The sequence below is a fragment of the Lepidochelys kempii genome, chromosome 7, assembly GCF_965140265.1.
Source record: "Lepidochelys kempii isolate rLepKem1 chromosome 7, rLepKem1.hap2, whole genome shotgun sequence".
Classification (NCBI taxonomy): domain Eukaryota; kingdom Metazoa; phylum Chordata; order Testudines; family Cheloniidae; genus Lepidochelys; species Lepidochelys kempii.
The window spans coordinates 73,316,354-73,342,563 of record NC_133262.1 but is presented as its reverse complement, the minus strand read 5'-3'; the positions used below and the strand labels follow the sequence as shown (position 1 = coordinate 73,342,563).

Below are 26,210 nucleotides of genomic sequence, written 5' to 3'. Positions count from 1 at the left end.
AGGGTAACAAAACTTGTGGATGGAGGAAAATGGTAGATGTGGTATATCTTGCCTTTAGTAAGGCTTTTGATATTGTCTCACATGACCTTCTCATAAACAAACTAGGGAACTACAGCCTAGATGGAGCTACTATAAGGTGCGTGCATAACTGGTTGGAAAACCATTCCTAAAGAGTGGTTTCAGAGGAACAGCCGTGTTAGTCTGTATTCGCAAAAAGAAAAGGAGTACTTGTGGCACCTTAGAGACTAACCAATTTATTTGAGCATGAGCTTTCGTGAGCTACAGCTCACTTCATCAGATGTTTACCGTGGAAACTGCAGCAGACTTTATATACACACAGAAATCATGAAACAATACCTCCTCCCACCCCACTGTCCTGTTGGTAATAGCTTATCTAAAGTGATCAACAGGTGGGCCATTTCCAGCACAAATCCAGGTTTTCTCACCCTCCACCCCCCCACACAAATTCACTCTCCTCTTCCTAAAGAGTAGTTATCAATGGTTCACAGTCAAACTGGAAGGGCATATCGATTGGGGGTCCCCCAAGGATCGTTTTGGGTCCAGTTCTGTTCAGTATCTTCATCAGTTTTTTAGATAATGGTATAGAGAGTACACTTATAAAGTTTGTGGATGATACCAAGTGGGAAGGGGTTGCAAGTGCTTTGGAGCATAGGATTAAAATTCAAAATGATCTGGACAAACTGGAGAAATGGTCTGAAGTAAATAGAATGACATTCAATAAGAACTAGGGCAAAGTCCTCCACTTAGGAAGGAACAATCAGTTGCACACATACAAAATGGGAAATGACTGTCCAGGAAGTAATACTGTGGAAAGGCATCTGGGGGTCATAGTGGATCACAAGCTAAGTATGAGTCAACAGTGTAACACTTACTTTTAAAAAAAAAAGCTAACTTTATTCTGGGATGTATTAGCAGGAGTGTTGTAAGCAAGACACAAGAGGTAATTCTTCCACTTTCCTCCACACTGATTAGGCCTCAACTGGAGCATTGTATCCTCGCTCTGGGTGCTACATTTCAGGAAAGAAGCGCACAAATTGGAGAAAGTCCAGAGAAGAGCAACAAAAATAATTAAACATGACCTCTGAGGGAAGTTTGAAAAAATTGGGTTTATTTAGTTTGGAGAAGAGAAGACTGAGGGGGAACATGATAACAGTTTTCAAATACATAAAAGGTTGTTGCAAGGAGGAGGGAGAAAAAATGTTCTCCTAAACCACTGAGGATAGGACAAGAAGCAATGGACTTAAATTGCAGCAAAGGAGATTTAGGTTGGACATTAGGAAAAAATTCCTAACTGTCAGGGTAAGTAAGCACTGGACTAAATTGCCTAGGGAGATGGTGGAATCTTTGTAATTGGAGAATTTTAAGAGCAAATTAGACAAACACCTGTCAGGTAATACTTAGTCCTGCCTTGAGTATAGGGGACCTGATTAGAAGACCTCTTGAGATCCCTTCCTGTCCTATGATTCTATGAAGTTGGAGTCAGATACACTAACCAAGATTTCACTCGGCACAATCCAGGATTTAAGCGACCCTCATCCCATTGACTATGGAGTCTTTCAAGACTTACATATGTATTCCTGCTCCCTTAATCTGCCTGGTCATTTTCTGAAAGTTCCTGCATTTCTTACAAGGTTGAAGGTTGAGCACATGGATAACCGAGGTTAATAAGGTTAATTCAGTCTTCAGAAATCACCGTGGAAAACTTACTTGCTCAAGTACGAATCTACTCTACCTCTCTCTAATATGATTAATGGTGATGAAAAACTTGTGATATTTAGTCACCTACCAAAAAATTACTCCTTTTGAACAAATCTTACAAGTTTGGATTAATTGCACAGGTGAGTGGAAGAATAATTTGATTGTATTTCACTTCCTTCCCTACAAGCTACCCTTTCACTACAGGTTTCAGAGTAACAGCTGTGTAAGTCTGTATTTGCAAAAAGAAAAGGAGGACTTGTGGCACCTTAGAGACTAACCAATTTATTTGAGCATAAACTTTCGTGAGCTACAGCTGTAGCTTTCGTGTAGCTGTAGCTCACGAAAGCTTATGCTCAAATAAATTGGTTAGTCTCTAAGGTGCCACAAGTCCTCCTTTTCCTTTCACTACAGAAACGGATGGTTGCTTTGTCCCATCTTCTCGAAGAAGAGAAGGAACTAATCTGCCAGGTGGTGGATTCTGGTATTGGTAAATGCTGAAATAGCAGGGGTCAAGTGACTGTTCCAGCATTATCCTTTCCTATTGGCAATCACTGAAGATAACTGCACTCCATTAGCACACTCCTTTAGGGCTCAAGAAAAGTCTTACAGTTTTAAACCGACTGAATGATCATAAGAATTTCATTAAATTCTTTCCCCCTCCGATCTTAATCAGGATTTTAAAGTTTGGATAAACAAAGCAGATTAAGAGTTAGCTACTAAACTCTCCCATCAGATTTCCACAGCTGTTGGACAGTGTAATGTTTGGTTTCTACCATCCATCATTCCACTGATCCTGCAAACAGTATTATCCAAATTCACAGAAAGTACTTGTCATAAATATAAAGGGAAGGGTAAACCCCTTTAAAATCCCTCCTGGCCAGAGGAAAAATCCTCTCACCTTAAAGGGTTAAAGGGTTAAGAAGCTAAAGGTAACCTCGCTGGCACCTGACCAAAATGACCAGACAAGATACTTTCAAAAGCTGGGAGGAGGGAGAGAAACAAAGGGTCTGTGTCTGTTGGTATGCTGCTTTTGCCGGGGATAGAACAGGAATGGAGTCTTAGAACTTTTAGTAAGTAATCTAGCTAGGTATGTGTTAGATTATGATTTCTTTAAATGGCTGAGAAAAGAATTGTGCTGAATAGAATAACTATTTCTGTCTGTGTATCTTTTTGTAACTTAAGGTTTTGCCTAGAGGGATTCTCTATGTTTTGAATCTAATTATCCTGTAAGGTATCTACCATCCTGATTTTACAGGGGTGATTCCTTTACTTCTATTTACTTCTATTTCTATTAAAAGTCTTCTTGTAAGAGAACTGAATGCTTTTTCATTGTTCTCAGATCCAAGGGTTTGGGTCTGTGGTCACCTATGCAAATTGGTGAGGATTTTTACCAAACCTTTCCCAGGAAGTGGGGTGCAAGGGTTGGGAGGATTTTGGGGGGAAAGACATGACCAAACTACGTTTCCCAGTAAACCCAGTTAGAGTTTGGTGGTGGCAGTGGATATTCCAAGGACAAAAGATAAAACTAATTTGTACCTTGGGGAAGTTTTAACCTAAGCTGGTAAAAGTAAGCGTAGGAGGTTTTCATGCAGGTCCCCACATCTGTACCCTAGAGTTCAGAGTGGGGGAGGAGCCTTGACAGTACTGTTTGGATTCTGAGAGTTGCTTTCACAAGATGTACTCCCACCGCCCTCATCAAGCTGTGGCTTTTAATAAGTGGGCTAGAGAGAGAGTGGGGTATGGAAAGAGGGTGGTCACAATGGCTTTCAGTGAAGTGTGGTGCTGATGCTCAATCACTTTTACTTGAAGGCTATTATATGACTCTACTTTCAATGCAGATGGACTGAACTTGCTTTGCTTTTCTTCAAATCTGTTTAAAGGCCCAAATGCCTTCAATCCACATTCTTTCCTGGAAGTGACTGTGGTCTCTTTGTGACTATACATTTTTGTGATGGGCACTTACACTGCCAGGTTCATAAAGGAATCCACACCTTTTCAGCTATGCCGCATCACTGGCCAGCTACATGGCAGAGGATCTCTGTATTCCTCTGATGCATCAACAATGCCTAGGATACATGACTTGATGTGATATGCGGTGGCAAATCCTATATCCCCAAAAGTGATTCTCACAGCCTAAGTAATTGCCCAGTGCCCTTATTTAAGGGAGAAGGAAAAGAGATACTGACCTAGGGGAGAAAGGGGGGAAGTCTCTCTGAGCAGGAGAGAAGGCAAAGAGAGTTTCCAACCAAACCAAGAACCAAAAGGGAGAGAGCAGAAACCCCCTCGGACCTAGTAGCCAGCAAAATAACCTGTGTTAATTGAAACGTCTGGGGACTATACCTCCACATAACCCTCTTCTAGCCATGGCTTGTTTGGAGTGAGGCTAGCATGGAAAATCTTAGTACTGTGGATTTGAAATGGAAATCCGGTTTTCTCCCAAGACTTTAAAGAAAGGTGGAAATGGGGATGCATAAAAAAATCTGATAGGTACATTAAAGGTGAGAAATCTTGGGAAATTTCTTTTTAAAAATTATTACTTAAATAGTTTATTTTTCTGTTGCCCTGTATTACAGTAAATGTAGGGGAAGGGAGTATCTGCATATGGAATGAGAATATGGTGGGGCTAGTGCCTTTTAGGGCTTTGGATGGAAAAGCCCTGTCCCTAGATTGAGATTATTTGGGACAGTAGTGCATGGTAGCAACACTGCTCTATAGAGAATGATCTTTGGTAGTGAAATTCCCAAACTATGTCAGGAAATTAATAGTTTTGTTTTGCTCTTCAAGCACTGTTGATCAAATGGAGCTAGCTTGCTCACTTCCTCTATCTACAATGCCAGAGAAGAGAGGAATCTCATTTTTAAGCAACGAGATATGAAATCTAGACATTTTCACTCCCAGACAATTTTTTTTAAATGGCTCTTGGCTCCAAGAGCAGTGACATTTTCTTTTATAGATCTTGGCCCTGAAGGTTTCATGAGCATTGTTTATAACATGGCACCTCAGATGGAGTATGCCGCCGCTTACTTTTATTACCACACTTACAGGCCTGGTGGTTTTTTAGTGTGGGCAAGTGGTTGTTTTTTATTTGATTATCTACGAAAATTGTGCATTCTGGAAACAGTTGTGTGGGACATCAAATCAAACTGCAAACATCAAGCCTCACACAGCGCACTCCTCTTCTCCTTTTAGATTGCCTGCCTATACCAAGGTGAATCTGAGTTCCTTTGGTCTAAATACACATAAATGAAAGATTTTCTTCAGGTTAGATTAATCCAAGTTGTTGAGTGTTCAGTTATCATAAATACTGTAATAAGGTACTTGTTGTGCCAACCCTGATCAAAGCCCCATTTGCATCATTCAAGTGGATATTCATGTGCTTCCACAGATATCCCAATAATCTCTGAAGAATATTGGTATTTCCAGTCTTTCTGTTCTGCATTTCTCATGACCAGATACTTACTGTAAGAGGCAAGGTCAATGTATCTGGAGCAATGAGATAACAAAACAAAGCAGGAACACAAAACTCCAATAAAACTATGGCATACCTAATTATCATCATATTTCATAGGGATTTGTGATGTTATTGGGAAAAAGTTGGACCATTGTTTTCTTGGGGAGGCCTCTGATGATTTTCATCCATAGTCTCCTTGCCCTGTATTCCTGCATCCTAGCAGGGCTCGATGAGGTTTACTTCATGGACCTTCAACACTGCTTATAGAGACACCATTGTCCTACATACGCACTTTCCCCCCGGCACGCCTATACAGTGAGATCAGTGGGCACAAATGATATTAACAGTGTTGCAGAATTTCCATGGGGGGAAAAAAATCGATTCACTCAACTTTTCTCTTCATAAGGGGAAAAATGCTATTTGCCTCCTCTTGGCTGTTTCCCACCCCTGACCACTGAGGGATAGAACTCTGCAAACTGTAATGTGACCTCTTCCAGGGCCTCACACCACATGCAGCATGCCCGTCCTGCCAGCCAGAGTGCCACCTGTCCATGGCCTTTCTGATTGGTACAGGAACATTGAGTTCCCTAATTTTCCTTCCCCCATTCCCTGCACGGAAAGTTAGGCCTCAGCTTCATTTTCTGGCTCCCCATTCTCTTTAGTCTGCCATGGAGCTCACAAACACAAATGCAAATTATGTTACCAAAGTCTAAGAGGGTTGCATGGAGGCAGGGCATGTAGAGGTGGAAGGACTTGGTCATAGGGGGGACGAGATATGTGTGGGGACCTTCCAAAATAGAGTCCAGCCATGCCCCAACTTTCCTCTAATTCAGAAGGCAAAAGATTTTGCCTAGCAATTGAACTCTACTTTCTCTTGTGATACAGAGGAGTATGTGTGTGGGGGGGGGAGGAGAAATAGCTTTTTACATAGTGTATAATTAACCAGTGGAACTCAGTGCTGCAGGTTATTATTGAGGCAAATGGCTTAGTACTTAATTTTTGTAAAATAAATATGATTAGATGAATGCGTTTCTCACACACCTGCACTGGGCTGAACACACAGAACTGAAGTTCAGTGCTAATTCGAATAGGCAGTGGCATGGAATGTTGTAATGGGACTGTAAAGTCCCGAGAGCACTAGTAAAAGGAAAATGTTACTGCTTCAATTTTGGTATCCTTGTGGTTTACTTGTGTTTAATTGTCATTAGTATAGTATTGAAAGTAATTATCAGGTTCTAACAAATTATTTTAAAAAAAAGCCCCACAATTTTACAATCAGGCATTTAAAGTACATGATGGTGCCTGACAGCTTCACTGACATAGAGCCACAAGCTTATTGTACTGCTGTGTGCAAAATATAGATGAAAAACATAAACATGGGAAAAATCTATTTACATTCAATACAAATTGGTTTCTTTTCCAACTCCCAATAAATGCATTGCATGAAAGTGCAGTATTATCTATCTAAGCACTAAACAAGGACTTGGGTCTTCTCACAAGGAATCAGGTCACTGTCTTTGGGAAGGATTCACCAAATGCTCAGGTTTAGTTCTGGAAAGTGCAGTAACATGAGAGCACCTTATTCTGCTCACACAAGTTCTCAGAACACTTCGTAAAATGTCCGCCTCCTGATCTCCAACAAGTGTTGCTGGAGTTGAGCAAAGGTGATAAAACAGTTTCATTGCAGTGTACATACTGATGCATGCTCCATTTTCCAGTGCTGTGACCAGCTGTTAAATTGAATCTAGACAGATTCAGACTGGAAATAACGTACACATTTTTGACAGTGAGGGTCTTGACTAATATATGCTGGCACACCACATATATTAGTATGCATTAAGCACAAATATTATAGCACTGATATAGTCTAAACTGGCCTCTGATTTTTATATAACCCTGCGCACTTCAGCTAAGTATCCGATAACCTCTGGCATTCACTGAAGTTTTTGCTTGAGCAAATAGGGAAGCTGTCAAGATCCAGACAGATGACTATTTTACTGTAGCAATAGAAAGGGAGTTACTCTCACAGGCCTGTGCTGGAATGTCCCAAAGGAAGAGGACAAGACATATGATTGTTCTATGTCTTAGTATAAGCTGGGAAATACCGCCATGGACCAGTCCCTGGAATGTTAGTATCTAAAAAAGAGTTAAGGAAGGAACAGAACAGCAAGCTAGGGAACTGGGACAAACTGATGAGTTGGATTTTAGTGATGTGTAAAGAGACGTGTAACCTGTAAAATCATTATATAAATAACACCAGCTTAAATGTGTGAGTATATAAACGCTGCACGAGACTGCTTCTATCATATAGAACCTTTCTTCTGTACTAATATCATTATTAGCTTATCACAATAACCCTGACTGACATTGGTTATTTGACAGGTTTCAGAGGAACAGCCGTGTTAGTCTGTATTCGCAAAAAGAAAAGGAGTACTTGTGGCACCTTAGAGACTAACCAATTTATTTGAGCATGAGCTTTCGTCACGAAAGCTCATGCTCAAATAAATTGGTTAGTCTCTAAGGTGCCACAAGTACTCCTTTTCTTATTGGTTATTTGGTCTCTTGAATATATTTCATAATGAACCAAAGTGTGGCCAAGCAACTGAATATACAGTTTATCTACAGAATCTGGTAAATTGCTTTTCCCTACTTGAAGAATGAATTGTTTACAACCACAGAGCTAATACTTCTCGCAGTTTTTTTCTTGTGTAAGCCATGAAAGTCTCCTCTGCTATCCCATAGTTTATCGTCCCACACTGGCATCTGTGTATTGTAATGGAATATTAAGAGATCTGGAAAAAAAATTAATTCGTTCTGTCTTTAAGAGACTGTGGAAAGTACATGAAAGGCCTATAAGCCCTTCAGATCAGTGAGCTGATTCTGCTGTATACCTGATTATGAGGTTTTAATAGAAAAAAAATTATGTTAGAGATCCATACATAATTCCAGCCGGTTCACCTTTAGCTAGTCATATGGCAAGGCGCACTCAGGAACCAAGCTTTGCTCCATGCCAGGATTCCATTTTTGTGGCTACCCTGAAGTTGAAGAGCCTTTTTGGGACATGAATTTGAATATATTCAATATATATTCAATATAATAAAAATATATTCAAAAATAATAAAAGTAATGATAAAAGTTAGCACTTCTCATTGTCCTAGTGCATCATAAACTTTAATCCTCATAGTTCTCTCATAGAGGTGTGAAGTAAGTAGTATTCTCCCCATTTAAGGAGGGGAGAGCAGAGGCAGATTAGTTCAAGGGCATATTTCTCATGGAGAAGTATTGGAAGGCAGGCCACAGCTCTGCTGTGAGAGATGTCAGTTTGCTCAAGGCCACAGAGGGAGTGACTATCAAAAATGATGTTCGTACTTGAGAGCTTCTGCCCTCCACTCCTGTATTCTTCAAGTAGGCTGTGCTTCTTCTTCAACAAAACAGATTAATGATAGGGCTGTATCAACAGAAATATGAATCCACTCTAATCTGACATATTAAATCTATTGAACTGAACCTGAACATCAAGAAATTTGTTCAGCAATCAGAACCCATCTCTTGGGAGCCCATCCATGGATTAAAAATAGAAGCTCAGAGTTCTACATGTTCATCAGTGACAGAACTCTGTCCTCATCTTTTCCTGGTTCTCACTGCCCTCTGACTGCCCACCACAATCTTCACACTAAGGAAGCTGGATCCCTGGAATCATTGCACTGTTCTGGAATGTGGGTGTGATTCCCAAAACCAAGACCTTGCTACCCATACTGAGAATGCTGCAGTAAATTCAGACATGGCAAGTGGGGAAGTACCTCATGTCACACCACAGCGCATCCTTTGCCACTGGTAGGGGAGCCTCTTCCAGTAATCCATGCCCAGCAAGATGATAGTTCCTAAATGAAAGGGGAAATAGGAGGATCTTTAGGTTTCTGGCAAGGATGTAGAGGGTCTCTGAATCTTTGGATGAAAGAATCTGTAACTTTAATGTCAGACTGGAATGGGCATGTATCCTATCAGAACATATTATTTACCAGTTCATAAGATATTCATAGACATTCATAAAGTGATGATGCCCATATTTCATCCTAAATTTGATAGAATATCGCTTGTAATGATACATTGATCATTGTAGTCTTTACAGTCTATTGTAGTTCTTAAGAGTTTTATTTAAATCCTCCTAGGTATTAATATAATTTTGTTTTTATATAGAAATATGCCATAGAAGATATAATTTATATGATACATAAGAAAAATTAAATACAAATATTTTAAAAAAAGAAAAAGTTGCCTTCTCTAGAGCTGTCCACCTCAGAGTTCCGTAGAAACTTGTATTTAAACACCAAAATTATGGCCATCAACAAGTTAATAAAATTAAGGAAACTTTGGCTGAATATTGAGGGGAAAATGAGTGAACTGTTATAGGTATTAGATCTCCCATGTGATGGTCTCTCAGTGGAATTACTTCACTGAAATAATTAAGAACTGGACTGATCAAACACTGAGGAAAATATAGACTGTGTATGAAAGAATTTTCCATTGATCTGTTATGGAGCCTCTTTTGCAGGTGAAGGGAGAATATTTTCTTCATTTCAGTTTATTCAACTAGTTAAATTCACTGACTAGTTTATTCAACTTAAGAAACCAATCCAGAGTTGAAAAAGCAAGAAAGCTTGTTTTCCTCTTTCAATCTATGAATAAACACTACATCTGAGAGGATGAGATCTACTAGTTCTAAAATCTTGAAAGACATGATGACCAGAAAAAATCTGTTAAATTCACTAACTACAGATAATACTTCCTTAGTTTAATAAATCTGCTGTTGGCAGCTGGAGGACACTTACATGTGCAGGAGTAATATCTTACAGACAAAGTTGCTGGCTTGTGAGTTCACTCTGGGGGAACATTCTCCAAATTGCACAGTATGGTTAAAATGCTGGAATTCTGGTAAAATAAAAACTTCCTATGCTAGTAATAACAAGAGTTGTGTGGTGGCTGAAGAGAACCACTTCTAGTATGGATCTAGGGAATGTTATTTTAATTCGCCTATGTTCCGTTTCACACCTACATTTCCTGTGGTAATAAATAGAAAAAAAATCATATTTTGTACCATATTTATAATGTCACTAAAATAAAAGCAAAGTTAAAATTACTAAAGAATGTTTTATAGGCAGAACAAGCTTATAATGTAAATTACACGTTGGTAGGCTATACTAAATAAAGGAAGCTTGCACCACCTGGTTCATACTTTTAGCCTAATATTAATAGCTGTTCAAATAATTACAACTACTGTGGTCTTGGGAATATGTTCCAAAGTAGTTAACTCAAAAACCAAAGCATAAAAAACAAAAATATGATGCAAATAAAACAAATGCTAATATTAAAAGAAAAAGAAAAGCAGTGGAATGCGGGCTTGGATTGACATGAGAAATTGGACATGGCTGAGGCCTCATTTCTTGGGAGAAAGATTAGAGAGATAAATATATCAGCAGGCTGAAAACAGAATGTCTGTACAGCTAAGATAAGGGGGAACACCCAGAGAACCTTTGACAATGGGCAAGGTAACAATGGATAAGATAAGTAATGAATGTAAAAATGAGGTTAAGAGTAAATTGTACATGGACTGTGAATGGACAGAGCAAAATGTATCATGCAATGTATACTAAATATAAATGTCTATAAAGAAAGAGGTTTGCTGTATAATTTTGGATACGTGGTATGCTAACCCCTTAGGCTTGGGTCTGATCAATTCAGCACTTTGCTGTATGCCAGATAAAGGAAACTGAGTGACAAGACTGGGGTTGTACTGAATTCTTGGGTAACCAAGTATAAGAGGTCTCAGGGGAACCCCAACAAGTTGCAGTCAACATGTATTAATAGTTACCAACTTTGCTTTAGGAAAAAATAAAAAGTACAAAAGCAAATTACAGTTAAAATCAATGATTTAAATCATGATTAAATTTTATTAAAATCACTTTAATATAAATCAGTCCACTCTGTATACTTTATTCTTCTTAGCTAGAGAACAGACTGACAATTGACTCTAGAGCTTTGGAGAGCTGTTTGCCTGTGGTGCTACCAAGTTTCTTCTGAGTGTCTGCTGTTGCGCTGTTTTGAAAGCTCAAAGAGCACATCTAGCCCCCAGACTATGCTAACAGATAAAGAATTTTCATGAACCTTGCCAGTTTCTCACAAGCAGCAAAGATGCCCTTTCCCCACTTGGATTCCCCCCCCCCCAATATTCAATCCAATTATACATCCAACTGTCTCTGAATTAGACCACATTGAGAGGATAACATATTTCATTGTTACGTGGCAGATTATAGCCAAGGCAGTGTTTTGTGTTATCCTTTTGGGATAGCGAAGTTCATCAGTTAAAATTAATGGACACTTTTTCCATGGAAAAATAAATAAAATGTCAACGCTGATCACAGCAATGAATATTTATTTTCCTTAGATGCGCAGTTTAATTCAGTTACTATCTGAATGGACTGGTATTTACTTATACTGCATAGAACATGTGCTTATTAGTTTCAGAGAAGAGCCAGGAAATCATGGATAACTGTGATGGCTTTAAAGGGCAATGAAATCTTCATTGCACAGAAGATCCCACTTAGGTATTAGAACAGTTCTCAGCATGCACATCACTTTTTGATTGTTTTGGTTTTTTTTTTTTCAAAATGTCATTTTAGAAGTAAAATTAAATTGTGAAGAATATTCCCTGGATGGGTTTAAAGTTAATCTGCAGGTGAGTTGTTCCACAGCATTGCATTGCATTCAGCATGAAAAGGTCATGATGGGATTACTGGTACATCTCATTTGAGTTGATGGGCTGACACAACATACTCAATTAACATGACAGTGTTATAATCTTTCAGACACATAGTTATTGATTACATTCTGAAGCAAGGAAGCTAATGTTACCTATAATGCTATTATAGATGAGATGGCCACAATGTTTTGAAGATTGAGCCTTTTCTCATTGATTGGTACTCATTAGCTCACAAAATTGACTGTTAAGTGCAAATTGCACGTCTGGTGCTAACTAACAGGAGGAGCCTATTGCAGTCCACCCCAATGATGATAACGTAGCCACAACAGGAGTGGATATTTAATAATGGTGAGAAAATACTTGTCTGCTTTTTTTCAGTTATTCAGCAAAACCTGTGCAGTGTCATTTGAATCAGATGAGGTTTCTCTTAAAATTCCAGAATGGTGTAAAGTAATTACAGAATGATATATTTGACTTCTGATCCAGTAAAAAAAAAAGTAACATAATCAGTATGCGGGATGAAATGGTGCATTATTTAAATGAAAATAGGAGCCTAGGTACTTGCCAGCATAATAAGCCGGAATAAATGGAGTTAAATGCTACTGGTTTAAAAAAGAAGAAGAATGGCAGAGAGTATTGATCCAGACACAGTTTTTTAACTGGTATTTCAGTAAAACTCTCTGTAAGATTCCTCCCACCCAGCTAGGTGAATAATATGTAAAAATAAGGTATCAGACATCTATAGTAGTTTAGATCAAGAGCTGGTTGACTTGTAGGATACAGCAAGCGTTATAGACAATGAGCCAAATCTCATTGTCAGTTACACTCTTGCACCCACATTGAAATCCATGACAGCTGAGTGTTTGGGAGAATCAGCACAGATAATTATTAGTATTGCACCTGTGGGGATAGAAGTTGAAATAGAGCATGAGTGAAAAGTGGGCTGCTGGTTTCAAGTTAGTGCAGTCTCTGCAAAGAGCAGCTAAGGGTTGGAACAGGAGGGAGTGTTGCAAAGTAAGATGGAGGTGCATCGTTTACACAATGACTGTGTTCATGATGACGACTTTAGCTGCCACTCTTTATCTCTGTCTTTCAAGAGTACTAAAAATTCACCATGAAAATAGTTAATTATTCTTTTGGTAGAATAATACCAGTCTGTGTTTGGCTTTGTCAGAGGAATACACAATAGTTACCCTTGTTTGAACATTTAGAAGAATTGATGAAGAAAGGAATGAATGGAGATCTCATTCTGACATGTTTTCTATTTTGGAAGCAGAGAAAGAATTCAAAGGCCCTGGATTAACTGAAGTGCAGCTATAACATAATTATCCACATTAGTGAACTTTTTTTGCCCCACATACACCAAGGATAAATGCTCTAAAAGCCTCCAGAGTACATTGAAATGTCCACATTCCAAGTAGAAATTAGAATGAAATCAGCTAAATAAATATTATGTGTTAAAAGCCACAGGATATTGAAGAATGCAATTGGTTGTTGAGATGCTGGGAGCACCCTAACCACTGCTCCTGCAGTTAATGAGATACAAACAGAGGTACAGGGACAAATGGATTCCATCTTTGTTAGCCAGTGATTAGAAATTCCTTTGGAACCGCAGCATTATAGCTTCTGTGTGTGCATAGAAAGCTGTCAGTTGGATCTTACATTTTCTTGTGCCTTATGTTACCTTTTTGAAATAGGCTAGATGCTTTTAAGGTTTGGTTGTAACGCCATGATTCTGGAGGCCAGGCCCAGCTTACTTTAGATCAGAATGGGGGTTGCTATAATCTATCTCTGATGGCTTTGGCCCCAAGAGGCTATTTGCCAGTGAGGAATTGCTCGCTTGTGCCAGGACTTTCAGGAGAAACTGTGTAGGAGCCAGCTGTACTGGTTTTGTGCCTGCTGGGGATTTTTCTATACTAGGAAACTGGGGAGATCTTTCTGCTTCTCATCCCTATGATTTCTCTGAAATACTTATAAATCCTCACTCCTACTTATTACATCTGTTTCTTCACACATTATGATTATTTGTTTGTATTACAGTAGTGCCCGGTATAGACTAGGACCCTGTACAAACCCTGTTCTAGGCTCTGTACAAACACTGAGCAAAAAGATGACCCTGACAAAAAGGGCTTATGATTTAAATTACTCCTTCTATTAGCTGTTATCACTGTGGTGGCGGTGCACGGCTGAGATTAATATTTTCCCCCTACATTAAACTGTGACCCTTCCATAGCTCACAATTTTTGTTCCATTGTTGTTGCATACGGCACTACCCCAACTGAACATCTTTCCATACCCTGTATACTTTAATTGGATTCCTTCTTAATATCCATTTATAATCCTAAATAATGAATGTAGAAGTAATTTCTCTAATCTTTTTTAATAATTTGGGGCCCAGTTCTGCAAGCCCCCTGTACGCTGAGCTACCAAAGATTTCAGTGGAGACTGTGTGTTTGGAGGGCATGCAGGATCAGGCTCTGAGATCCTAGACTGCTTATATTATTGTGGTTGCCCTTTGCTGTCCCACCTTAATTTCTACGATAACCTCTTCTATAGCAGTGTGACCAGAGTTCTGCACAGCATTCAAATACATCCTAGCTAGTTCATTACCCATTGCGAGAGTAATAGTCTCCATTTTATGTTTATGTCTCCCTAAATTCTTGCAGCATTGTGCTGAAGGCAGCAGAGTTTTATTCATCTTAATGTTTCTGCCAGTATTTTAAAGGAAGGATTGAGGTAAATGTCATTGTCCTCTGATCAGTAATGGTGTAAGGAAATGTCTATTTGTGGGAGGGTGCAAAGGGAAGAAAGATTCCCTATTCCCACTCCCAAAGACAGACATTTTTAATGTAGTTAAATGTAATTCATTTCTAAATACCACTCTCTTCAAATTAAATTAGCATAGGTAATCAGAAAAGCCATGTAAAACTTCTGTAATAAAACCAGAAGCCTAATGAAACTCTCCTAATTTGGATTTAAGTTAAAAGTTGAACTTCAGATCAGATTCATGAAGATGTCCAATCTTAGGCCAATGTTTCAAGTAAACCTGGACTGATGTATGGTTGACGTATCCTTTTGTCTTAGGAACTGGATAAAACATGGTGGTTAGATGCAAAGCAAAGCAATGAGAACCAAAGCAGAAGGGGTTTGTATGATAATATAGTGAAGCCACCAGGTTTTGTAACACTGTAGTAAATAAATACATGTATCAAGTGACAGTCTAGTTGGTGATTGAATGTTAAAGGTAGCTCATCCCAGACCTAATGTGATCTACGTAATTCTTTTGGGAAAATTAGATGTAGAACTGGTGTAAGTTCACATAGCTTTAGTGAAGTCAGTTCACATATGCCAATTTACACCAGTTGAGGATCTGTCCCTAAAGTTATAAAATGAAAAAAATGAACATGATTTTTTAACTGTTGGAAATGTTACTGGGATGAGGCTGTCTTTTCAGGAGTTACTTTCATTTCCAATGGAGGCAAGGAGAGGAAGTGTTTGGAAATAGTTTGGGAATAAAATAGGGCACAGAAAGGAATAAGAAGAGAGCAAGAAAGGAAACCGTGGAGCTGGAAGATAGGCCTTTCAGGAGCTTCTTGACTAGGGATACCAAGTGTAGTGTATCTTGTATGATACCCTTTGGCATTTGTCAGCTTTTGCATGTCTCCCCCCAGCCCTTCTGGGCTGTCATGCAGAGATTCCCCTCCAGTTTCTTCTTGTGGCCACTGGGTGTTGCTGTGGTGGAGGGATTTCAGGTAGTTAAGCTGTCTCTCATCCTCAGCTCCTGTTGCTAGGCCTGCTGATCCAAGCCAGCCCACAGGAGCTAGGAGGAGGAAGAGGCAGCAGCTACAGTTGGTTGCGCCAGGATCTGGCTGCCAAGAAAGATGAGGCCATATAGGAGGAATAGAGATGGCAAACAAAAGAAGGGGTCAGTAAGATAGAGACAAAAGAGAGGATGAGGGATGCATAAGTAGCAGAAGAGAGGGAAATAGTTAAAGAGGGACACACAAGGCAATGGGCTGTTTGGGAAAAGGAATAGAAAGCCTAATGGGAACAAGAGCAGAGTAGTGGGGAGGCTGCTTCAGTATTTCCTGATCCATATCATCACTCAAAAATCTCCCACATTTACCCCAGCAGTTCCTCTCCTCTCAGGCTTTCCCAAGCTCCCTACAGCTTCCCATTTACCTTTTTCCCATAACATCTCCTCCCATCATGCGGGATGTTCTTGGATCCCCCAGCATTCCCTCTTGTTTCTGAAATAAGACAGAGAAAAGACATTCCAAAATGTGTCCATTTTTATACAGTTGTATTTGGCTGGCCTCTCTTTTGCGGACACAGTTTATGCATGAAAAATTTGTGCCCATATATCATGTGGGTGCAAACATTAACACTTAGAAGGATAACTGCCTGATTTGTAATCCAGCCAAATATAGCATAATACAGACAAATAATTTACAAATCAAATAGTTATCTACCCAAATGCCAATGTTTGCATTCGCAATGAGCTGCAGATGCAAATTGTTAGTGCAAGTCTTGAGTTTTGTATTTTTATTGCAGGCATAGGTGATACCCACAAACTGGTACTCTTGGCCCAGCTCAAAATTTACCTCACTTATGTATGAAATAATATATAATCTATTGTGAAATATTCAAAGAGATATGGAAGGATTTGCCTTTATGATCCCTCTTAAAGTCAGTGGAGCTTTTTTAACTAAAACTCCATACAGTACTTGAGAACTTGGACAATAGTGTCACTAGCATAATACTTAAACTTTATAGTAAATCTTTAAAAAAAGACAAAGTTTCTATTTTTGGCACAGTAAGTATATAACTCTTAGTTCACTTTAAGGCTCTACTGACCGATTATTGGTTTTAACATTTATAAAATGGACAGTAGGGATCAACAGGCCTAAAATTTGACCTGTCCCTCTTCTTTCTCTTGTTTTTTCACAAATAAAGCCATTGATATGTTTGTTTCAAAGCAAAGAATGTCAGAAGTCCAGTTCTGCTCCCTCCACTATTTTGCAGCCTGCCAGTGGTTGCATTTCAGTGGTGCGGTATCAGTGATTTGTAAAATGCTTTCTAAGCTGAAGTATTTCTATAGTGCCTATCCTCTTAATATCTCAAGCACTAAGGAAATGTAAGTTATAATAAATACCTCCTACTTATGCTGAAAGATTCCCCAACACTTTATAAGATAGTGCTCACACACAGTGGAGTCAAGGAAAAAACCTTCCGTAAGAAAACCCGTTTCAATTTCAGCCTTCCAAAAGGTTAACAAAGAAAAAGCAATGCAAACATTGTCAAAATTATGAAATATACAAGGACCATTTCCTTTTAAAGGTCAGCAGGGATCATGGTACATAGTAATGGAAAAGAGCTACTCGCTGTTAGATTGTCATCACTCTGCATATACAGTATCTTCCTCCCCTTAAAAAGGACACACATTATACGGACATATTATAGCCCTATCTTGCAACCCGTTCTTATGTGGGTAGTTTTTGTTAATACATTTGGTTCCCATGGAGTCCTTTATTCATAAAAGTATGGATTTCAGCATTGTCTTGAAGGTGAATATTTAATACTGTTTAGTAGCTGAGCTGCAGCAGCTGACATCCAGTGCACTAAACTTTACCCCTGCAGCAGCTGACATCCAGTGCACTAAACTTTACCCCAGTGGTTGGTGGTTCTCAGTTAAAAGAGTGTGACTTTACATTTACACACACAGTTACAGACTTTAGACAAAAGATAAACAAAAAACTGCAAATATTTTTTAACTTTCCCTCCTTCCTTTGCAACATATTAGGCAATAAAGCTGGTCAGGGAAACTTTGGTGGAACCGTATTCTGGAATATGCCATTCCAGCCAAATCAAAACATTTTGTGAAGTTGAGTTGATTTTGCCTGAATTTGGTTTGGTAAGACAACTGGGGTGGGGCGGGATTCCAACAATGTCATGTTTTGATTTTTCATTTTGAAATAATTTTTAATTTAGATTTTTTTTAAAATGTGTATTATAATTAGAGCTGGACAAAAAATGTTTGGACAAGAAGTTAATTTGCCAAAAAGGCAGTTTCAGTCAATGGAAAACTATTTGTGAATTTGACACAAATTTTCAGAGTAGTTTAAGCCAAAAAGCCCCATCCTTGTTTGGGTTAGATTTACAAGGGGATAAGACACCATTCACAAAATGGCAGCAAGAGCAGGTGGTGGTGCCTCACTTATAACCTTGGCCCACTTGGGATGTGGTGGCAGGACTTGAATTTAGGTCTCCCAGCTTACAGGTGACTGCCCAAACCATTGGGCTAAAGATTATAAGGAAGTCAACCACCTCTTCCTGCTCCTTCTCTGGCTGTTTTGTGAATCTAGTCTTTAAAAATGCTCAGAAGCAAAATCTCTCATGTTGAATGAAACATTTTGTGTGACCCAAAATTGATGTTTTGTTGACTTTTTCAATTCACTGAAAATTTAAAAAAAAAATCATTCAGATTCAGTTCAGCCTAAACCAATAGTTTTTTCACAACTGCCAGCAAATTAAAAAAATAACTTATTCAACTAGCTTTAATTATAATACAAAACAAACAAATAAAAAAGTCTAAAATGAAACAAAATGATTTTGTCAACATGAATCTTTTCAGTTGACCTGAAAGAGTTTGTTTGGGGGATTTTCCTTCATGGAGAATTTCAGAATTTTTGGTTTTCACTCCAATTTTGGAACAAAGCCAGATTTCAAAATCTCACAGTCATTTGCAAAACTGGACTTCTGTTCCATGCACAGTTGTAATGAACAAATAATATACCCCTGGGATCCCAAATATTTAATGGAATGTAAGTATAGACTTCAAAATTACAAATGCATTTATATTTGAAAGCATTGAGTGGCACTACGGTTATTGTTCTGTATCACTGCATGAGAGACTTACGTTTGATTATTGAGGCCAGCATTTTATTCTGTGAGCCAGCAAGGACTAAAAGCGCTGTTCACTTATGGTTACTGGACAGAACACCTCATGTCACTCTAGTTACTCCTTAGTCCAGTGTAAGGATGGCACCAGTGAGCTATTCGGGAAATTCCCATTCACCTCCCTTCATAAAGAAAGAATTGTTTCTGCAATGCAGGGCCTGGAGGAAGCAAAGGTGGAAAAGTGCAAACAAAGCATAATATGGGGGTGGCGAGAGTGACTCTTGGTGTCACTCCCGTGGGAGCCATAAGACATATAGAAATTGTTTTAAATATTCTCAGTTCAGTTCCTCCCTCACTTTCCAGATAAGCCTTAAGTGCAAGATGTTCACCTTGCATTAGTTGAAGCAGACTCCAAACTTACCTAAAGCAAAGGAGGAGTCATTTGACAGTAGAGATGGACAAGACCTGTTAGGTGATGGGAATAAGATTGTTCTTTCACATCAAGTATTTCTTAATGCATTCATTTTTCCAGAATACCTACGCTTTTCTGTTAGTTGTTTGCAATGTCATCAATGGCAGTTGCAATGGAAACCTGGGATCCTTATCTCAGGATTTATAAATGAAAGGGAGGAGGAATTTTGGTTTAAGATGAATTATACATAGGAGATGTGGAGGCCACCTTGTCCAACTGTGCTGCCCAGATCCCTTTTGAGGGCCTTGTGCATAGGGTTGCCAACCCTCCATGATTGTCCTGGAGTCTCCAATAATTAAAGATTAATGTCATGTGATGAAACCTCCAGGAACACGTCCAACCAAAACTGGCATCCCTCCTTGTGCAGATGACATCACCCTGACTGATCTGGGAATCCAAAAAGACTTTTTTCAAAAATATAACTTAGTCTTTCACCTTCTACACTGATCTCTCTATGATCTGTCTGTGGCCCCCACTTGAACCTGATGGCAGAAGTGAAAGCAAAGGATAAATGATCCAGAGCTACTGAACTCATGTTTTTAGTGCATCTCATGGAGAGAAAAACTGTAAACATGTGACCCGTTCTTTCTGTGTGATTCTGTGATAGAACAAGTAAGAAGAAATACTATGAATAAAATAATGTTGCCATTGATGGAGTAGACTTTAGACTTGATTGTGGAAAATGAGTCACACCATCTGTTTTTTTCAAACAGCCTGAGGTCTTTTATTGAATACAAGCATGCCGGGAGAAGGAGATAGAGATGGTCACACACAGGTGCCACCCTAGTCTCTCTCTGTCCTGCCCCTATAATACCAGCCTTATATAGGTTTTCAAATCCAAGCCAAATGATACATTTCCTTATTTTTTTATCACTCAAGCATTGTTAATAAAGCCTTATAAGGAGATAAAATAAAACAGTTTCATGATTAGCACTGTGCTGATGCACTTCGTTATTATCAAGATCTGCGGTTTGCTCATGGCAGCGTTTTGTCAAGGGACTTTTGCAGGGTTGGGGGGGGGTGCATATTATGGACAGCTAGGGACTTTAGGCCCTTTGGCTCTTTTCTAGCTAGAGGTTGGCCTAGTCCGTTATCTGGGTCAAATGCCACAGCCCAGCATACGCAAATGCTCTTAGCTTAAGCTAAGTCTTACAGGATGCAGGCCTGTAGGCCTCTTGCATTACCGCTCTTGCCTATGTTGCATATAGTGCATAGATCTTGATGCAGAATGGGATAGGGTCAGGTCAACAATAATTTCCCCCACATCTTCAACACACAAGTGTACAATGGCAATTTATTCACTTTAAAAAATAGAACAAGTCATGAACGTAATTACTAGGACTTGACTATCCAATGAGGGGTTTGAGGAAGAAAGTACCTCTGAATTTAGACATTCTCTGAAGGACAATGGCCCTCTGTGAATGCATGAGTTTTCGTTTACATTGAGGGACTTCACCTCTTCTATCCCACCTGTCCAGCTCCAACTATGCTAAATCCAGCAAGTATTTGTGTTCTTTGATAAACGTCAGAGCTGTAGTTGTTGAGTGCACAGTTATCTAGATGCCTTTTTTATTTTAATGTGGTGCTGGTGCCTTGAAAGCTTGTGCAAAGTTAATGTGAAAGAAAAGCCTCAGCTGGGCAGCATTATGAATGACAAATGAAGCATTTCAGTAATGTGTGGAACAGATGATAGAGCATGTTAATGACATCCATTATGGTAAGGTGGCAACTAAAAGAGAATAAATGGTGAAAGTGATGGCGCAGTTTAACCAGTGAATCCCTTTGCTACAGTACACATGTTTTCCAGAGGAGCCTCAAAGGGATGTGTGTGTGGTTTATGACTGCTTGCTGTATCTCTGCAATTGACATAAAATGTTTGCACTGCTCACTAAGTCTGAAACAAACATTCATAGTTCACACATGGGCACCAGATAAGATACTCAGTGGATAAGGGAGCACATAGTACTCCACGTGAGGACATAATGCTGATCTGTATAATGGCAGTACAGTATTATTTTTTATTCCATCTTTGGCACACTCCAGAATTTTCTGTTATATTTTTTGACCACCAACTGTTCATTGAGCAGAAGATTTCACTGAGCTGTTCTATTCTATCCTATCTAGGTTCTTATACCACCCCTTTCTACATAGCTTCTGAACACCTTCCAGCAATTAATTAAGTGGCATAATTAATATCTGTTGAATGTGGTTCATTTTCTCTCCTATGCTCTCTTTAGGGGGAGAATGTGTGTGTGTGTGCAGTGCGGAGTTTTATTTTGGTAGGGCTTTGTTTTTAAATGTACGGTGCTCTGTGTTTATGTTAGAGAAGGCAGGTCAAAAAAATGTGTCTTGCAGATGGAGCAGAAGGTGGTGTGGTTGTGATGGTCCTTAATTCTTGTGTGAACTGTGCACTGTCCAAAATGAAGCCCACAGTCTCTCTCTGAGGAAGAGAGGAGGATTTGTAATATGGCATAAGAACAGCCATACTGGGTCAGACAAATGGTCCATCTAGCCCAGTGTCCTGTCCTCTGAAGTGGCCAATGCCATGTGCTTTAGAGGGAATGAACAGAACAGGTAATCATCAAGTGATCCATCCCCTGTCGCCCATTCCCAGCTTCTGGCAAACAGAGGCTAGGGACATCATCCTTGCCTATCTTGGCTAATAGTCATTGATGGACCTATCCTCCAAGAATTTATCTAGTTCTTTTTTGAACCTTGTTATAGTCTTGGCCTTCACAGCAAGTTCAGGCAAAGAGTTGACTGTGCATTGTATGAAGAAGCACTACATTAATTTAAACTGTCAGTAACAAAAATCTGTTCACGTACATAATGCTGAAGGTCAAAATTTACAAAAGTGTCCTATGATTTTGAGATGCCTCAAGTTTAGAATGTGCATCTTAAGACACAGTGGACCTGATTATCAGAAGTGCTGAGCACTTCCAGCTTAGGCTGACTTCAACTAGAATTGTGGGTGCTCAGCACCGAGACAATCAGGCTCCATATATCTAGGTCTAGGCACCCAAAAATTGAAGCTTCCCAAAATCATCTCTCATGACACTTTTGAATATTTTGGCCTGTCAGCATTGCTAAAAATTATAAGTTTAATTCAGATTTCCAAGATCTCTCTAAAGTAGGGTTGCCAACCCTCCAACATTGTCCTGGAGTCTCCAGGAATTAAACTTTCATTAAAGATCAATTTTTATGTCCAGGGATAGCTCAGTGGTTTGAGCATTGGCCTCCTAAACCCAGGGTTGTGAGTTCAATCCTTGAGGGGGCCATTTAGGGATCTGGGGCAAATATTGGGGATTGGTCCTGCTTTGAGCAGGGGGTTGGACTAGATGACCTCCTGACGTCCCTTCCAACCCTGATATTCTATGATTCTAACCAAAATTGGCAATCCTACCCTAAAAGCAGAAGGGAAGATCTTGCCTATTGATGGAGACAGAAGGTTGGTGTTTGACAAGAGGCTAGATATGGCTTTCTACATATGGCTTTCACTCTGGATAAAGGATAATTTTTCAGTGCGATATAAAAGGTGTTTGAAAGGATCTAAAAAAATAGGAGGTGAGGTTGTTCTGACTATTAATCTTTTTTTGGAATGTTTTGATCCCCAGATCTAAACGCCCAGCTCCAGTTCCAACAGCTACACCTAAAGTTGACTCTCCCAGGCCTGTAATTGCCCATCAGAAGGTATGTAACATTATCTCTTTAGTGCTTCTTGTTATTTGACTCTAACATAAATCACATAAACATAAATCGTTATCCGGTCTAATCCTCTCCGAGCACCTGGAGCATTTTTGATTTTTTTTTATTCTGTTCTCTTCTAGGCATAGGTAGCTGAGCCTATCAAAGCTTCCCAAAATATAGAGTCATTTCCCAAAGCACTTGAGGAAAAACCCCATTATCATATGGCTCAGCTCAGCTAAAAATTGACTAAAACTGACAATGTGTTGACTTGGCTAGACTAGATGACATTAGGGCATTTTACAAGCTTTATTGGTAGCTGTGCCTTCTTGTCAGGTCAGTTAATAAACGTCACACCAAAAAATAGAGGATAACTTAATGTAAAGACGAACAGTGAATGATGAGGAAAGTGGATAGCTCAGGTTTCATGGACTAAGTCCATCTCCTAGGATATAGATGTCTAAAAACCATCACCACCGCTAGCATATGCTGTCTAGTTAGCAACTGTGTTTGCAGTCTCTGTAGGGTGGCCAGAGACTATGAATGGCTGCAATTGTGTATCTTCCTATCCCTAGATATGAGAGGTTATTCCTCCAGGTCTGATATGCAGAGGGGACATGATAACAGTTTTCAAGTACATAAAAGGTTGTTACAAGGAGGAGAGTGAAAAATTGTTCCAGTTAATCTCTGAGGATAGGACAAGAAACAATGGGCTTAAATTGTGGCAAGTGAGGTTTAAATTGGACATTAGGAAAGCTTTCTAACTGTCAGTGTGGTTAAGCACTGGAACAAATTGCCTAGCAAAGTTGTGGAATCTCCATCACTGGAGGTTTTTAAGAATGGGTTAGACAAACACCTGTCAGGAATGGTCTAGTTATTATTTAGTCCTGCCTTGAGTGCAGGGCACTGAACTAGATGACCTACTGAGGTCCCTTCCAAGTCCTACACTTCTATGATTCTATGTAGTGCATTGGCAGAGCAGTGTGGAGGAAATTTGGACTACCATTGCCCAGGCTTTATTCCTATTGATTGGATAAACAGGGAAGTGCAGTCCCTATTGTCAATCCTACCTACACTGTGAGGACTAATTTCACACGTAAACACCCAATGACATAAAATAAGAAACAAGACAAACCATTTCAGATCCCAAATCAATAACAGAGTGTACATGTCAACTTCAAACATTTCTTATAAATACTGTGCATTCCAAATTCTGAGCTCAGGAGATTTGTGTCTTCCCTGCAGCAGCTGCTGACATGTTGAAACTAACATAGAAGATATCTACTTGGGGCGAAATGTTTGGCTTTTATTTATTTATTAATTATTTGAAAGGAACCTGCTTGGCCATTTTTGAGTCAAGTCAGTGCCTTATGGGTATTTGGGCAGGGAAAGAAGAAATATTAAAATGTATCCTGCAGGGAGCTGTTCCCCTTTATATATTTTTTTCTGAAGAGTACAGAGGGCACTGTGGGAAAGGAAGAGGCGTCAAAGTGTATGTCCATTTGCTTCATCCAGACAGATGATGGAAATGTCTGCCTCTTCTCATACTAGAATATTATGGGGCTCACCAGGTGAGAATGTAATTCTGTGGGACAGAAGGTTATTGGAGGGGAAATACGGAATATCACTATGAATTTTCATGGAAAAGAAGAATGTTCCATTCTTTTGTTTAGAACTGTCTCCCACTTTGCCAGCCCAGTAGGGAGTGTTTTGTTCTGTATTTCCCTGAAAGGAAATTGTCAGAGAATTTTTAGCCTCCAAAGCAGCCTGAGTGACCTTGTAAACTGTTCATCTCTTCATGTACTGGATCTTCTCCAAGGCTTCTACGTGACACACTGACTCCCAGGAGCATCTGCATGGATGTGACAGACCTGCACAGCTCCAGAGCTTGCTCATTAATGGGCAAGCTGTAGTTTCAAGAGATCACATTTTGATAACTCAGTAATTAACTATACTCCATGTCTGGCAAATGTCAATTTAAAAACCTCCTAAGTAGTCACTTATCTTACCAAAGGTGTTTCTATCTGGTAAATATGTAAGAAGGGGGAGGGGGAAGGTTAAATACATATGATCAATTCTTTAAAATATTGTTAGTTTAAAAAAAGTCATAAAGATATCTTTAATATAGTTGCTGGAGTGTCAGTTCAACTTGTATTTTCTGTTTTAGCCCTTCAGAGTGTTATTGCCAAAGCACAGACATTTAGTTTCTAGGTACATGTCACCTTAAAACTGAACATTCTATAGGTAAGGGAGTAGGTTGGATGTAGAATTATTTCTGGTGTTTGCTAGGGGTTTTTCAAAGAGCTGGGATGTGGGTCCTATCCCATTTCCAAGTGTGCTGGAGATTTCTCAGAGCTGTGGGTCAAGTTGGCTAGATCTCTTGTCTGGGAGTATGGTGTATGGTTAGTGGCAGCTAGGAATGGAAATGTTGTTGGGGTAGTATTTCTGGCAGGACTGAGAGAGTTTTACACCTCAGAGGTGGTCATGGTATTTGTCCAAGGTGATACTGGAAAGAAAGTGACAGTTGGAGGTCAGCTTAGGGTGCTTGTTCAGGGATTCTGGGAGACTTGGACAGTTGGGATGGGAATGATGATGCATGTCTTAGAGCAAGGTGACTGGGGGTCAGATGTATATCCAGAGGTTGTGAGGGAGTTCAGTCTCTCTCATGTTGGGCTAGGAGGACTGCAGTAGATGCATGCCAGATCACGTGTGGTTCATGCAGAGGGAAATTGTCAATGAGTTCAGTAGCTGAAATGAGTCCTCTTTAAGCATGTATTGGGAGGGAATTACGGTGGGAGCATGAATGTCTTGAATCATTAAAGCAGAGATCTCAAATATGGTATAAAAAATCTTACTGATGTAAACTAGGATTCCATGTATGTTGAGGTCAGGTATGTTACAGTAAATATATTGTTAAAATAAAGTTAGTTTGTTACTTTTTAAAAACCATCTTAGAATAGCCTTAGCACTGGGGGACTGGCTGGTTTGGGAGACTGTCAATGGGACACAGAGCTAGGTCTCTAGCTCCAGTTAAGGTGGGTAGTGTTAGAATCTGATGGCTACTGCAGTGGCCCATGTGAAATTAGTTTGATTTCATTTCAGCTCCCAGAGAGCAAGTGGCTACATTATAAAACCGTCATTGCCAAGCTGTTCTCTCATCTGTAAGGGTAGTCTTTCTGGGTCAGGGATAATGCATGCAGCTAAGAACTCTTGCATGCGCAGACAAG

General features: G+C 39.4%; 1 protein-coding gene across 1 annotated transcript in view; it reads left to right on the top strand.

The window, feature by feature from the left end:
• Positions 1–26,210, top strand: part of LDB3 (LIM domain binding 3) — a 137,683-nt gene that overhangs the window by 75,025 nt on the left and 36,448 nt on the right. The window contains exon 4 of the mRNA XM_073353349.1: positions 22,914–22,989. Within this exon, the coding sequence (XP_073209450.1) occupies positions 22,914–22,989 (76 nt within the window). The remainder of the gene's footprint in view (positions 1–22,913; positions 22,990–26,210) is intronic.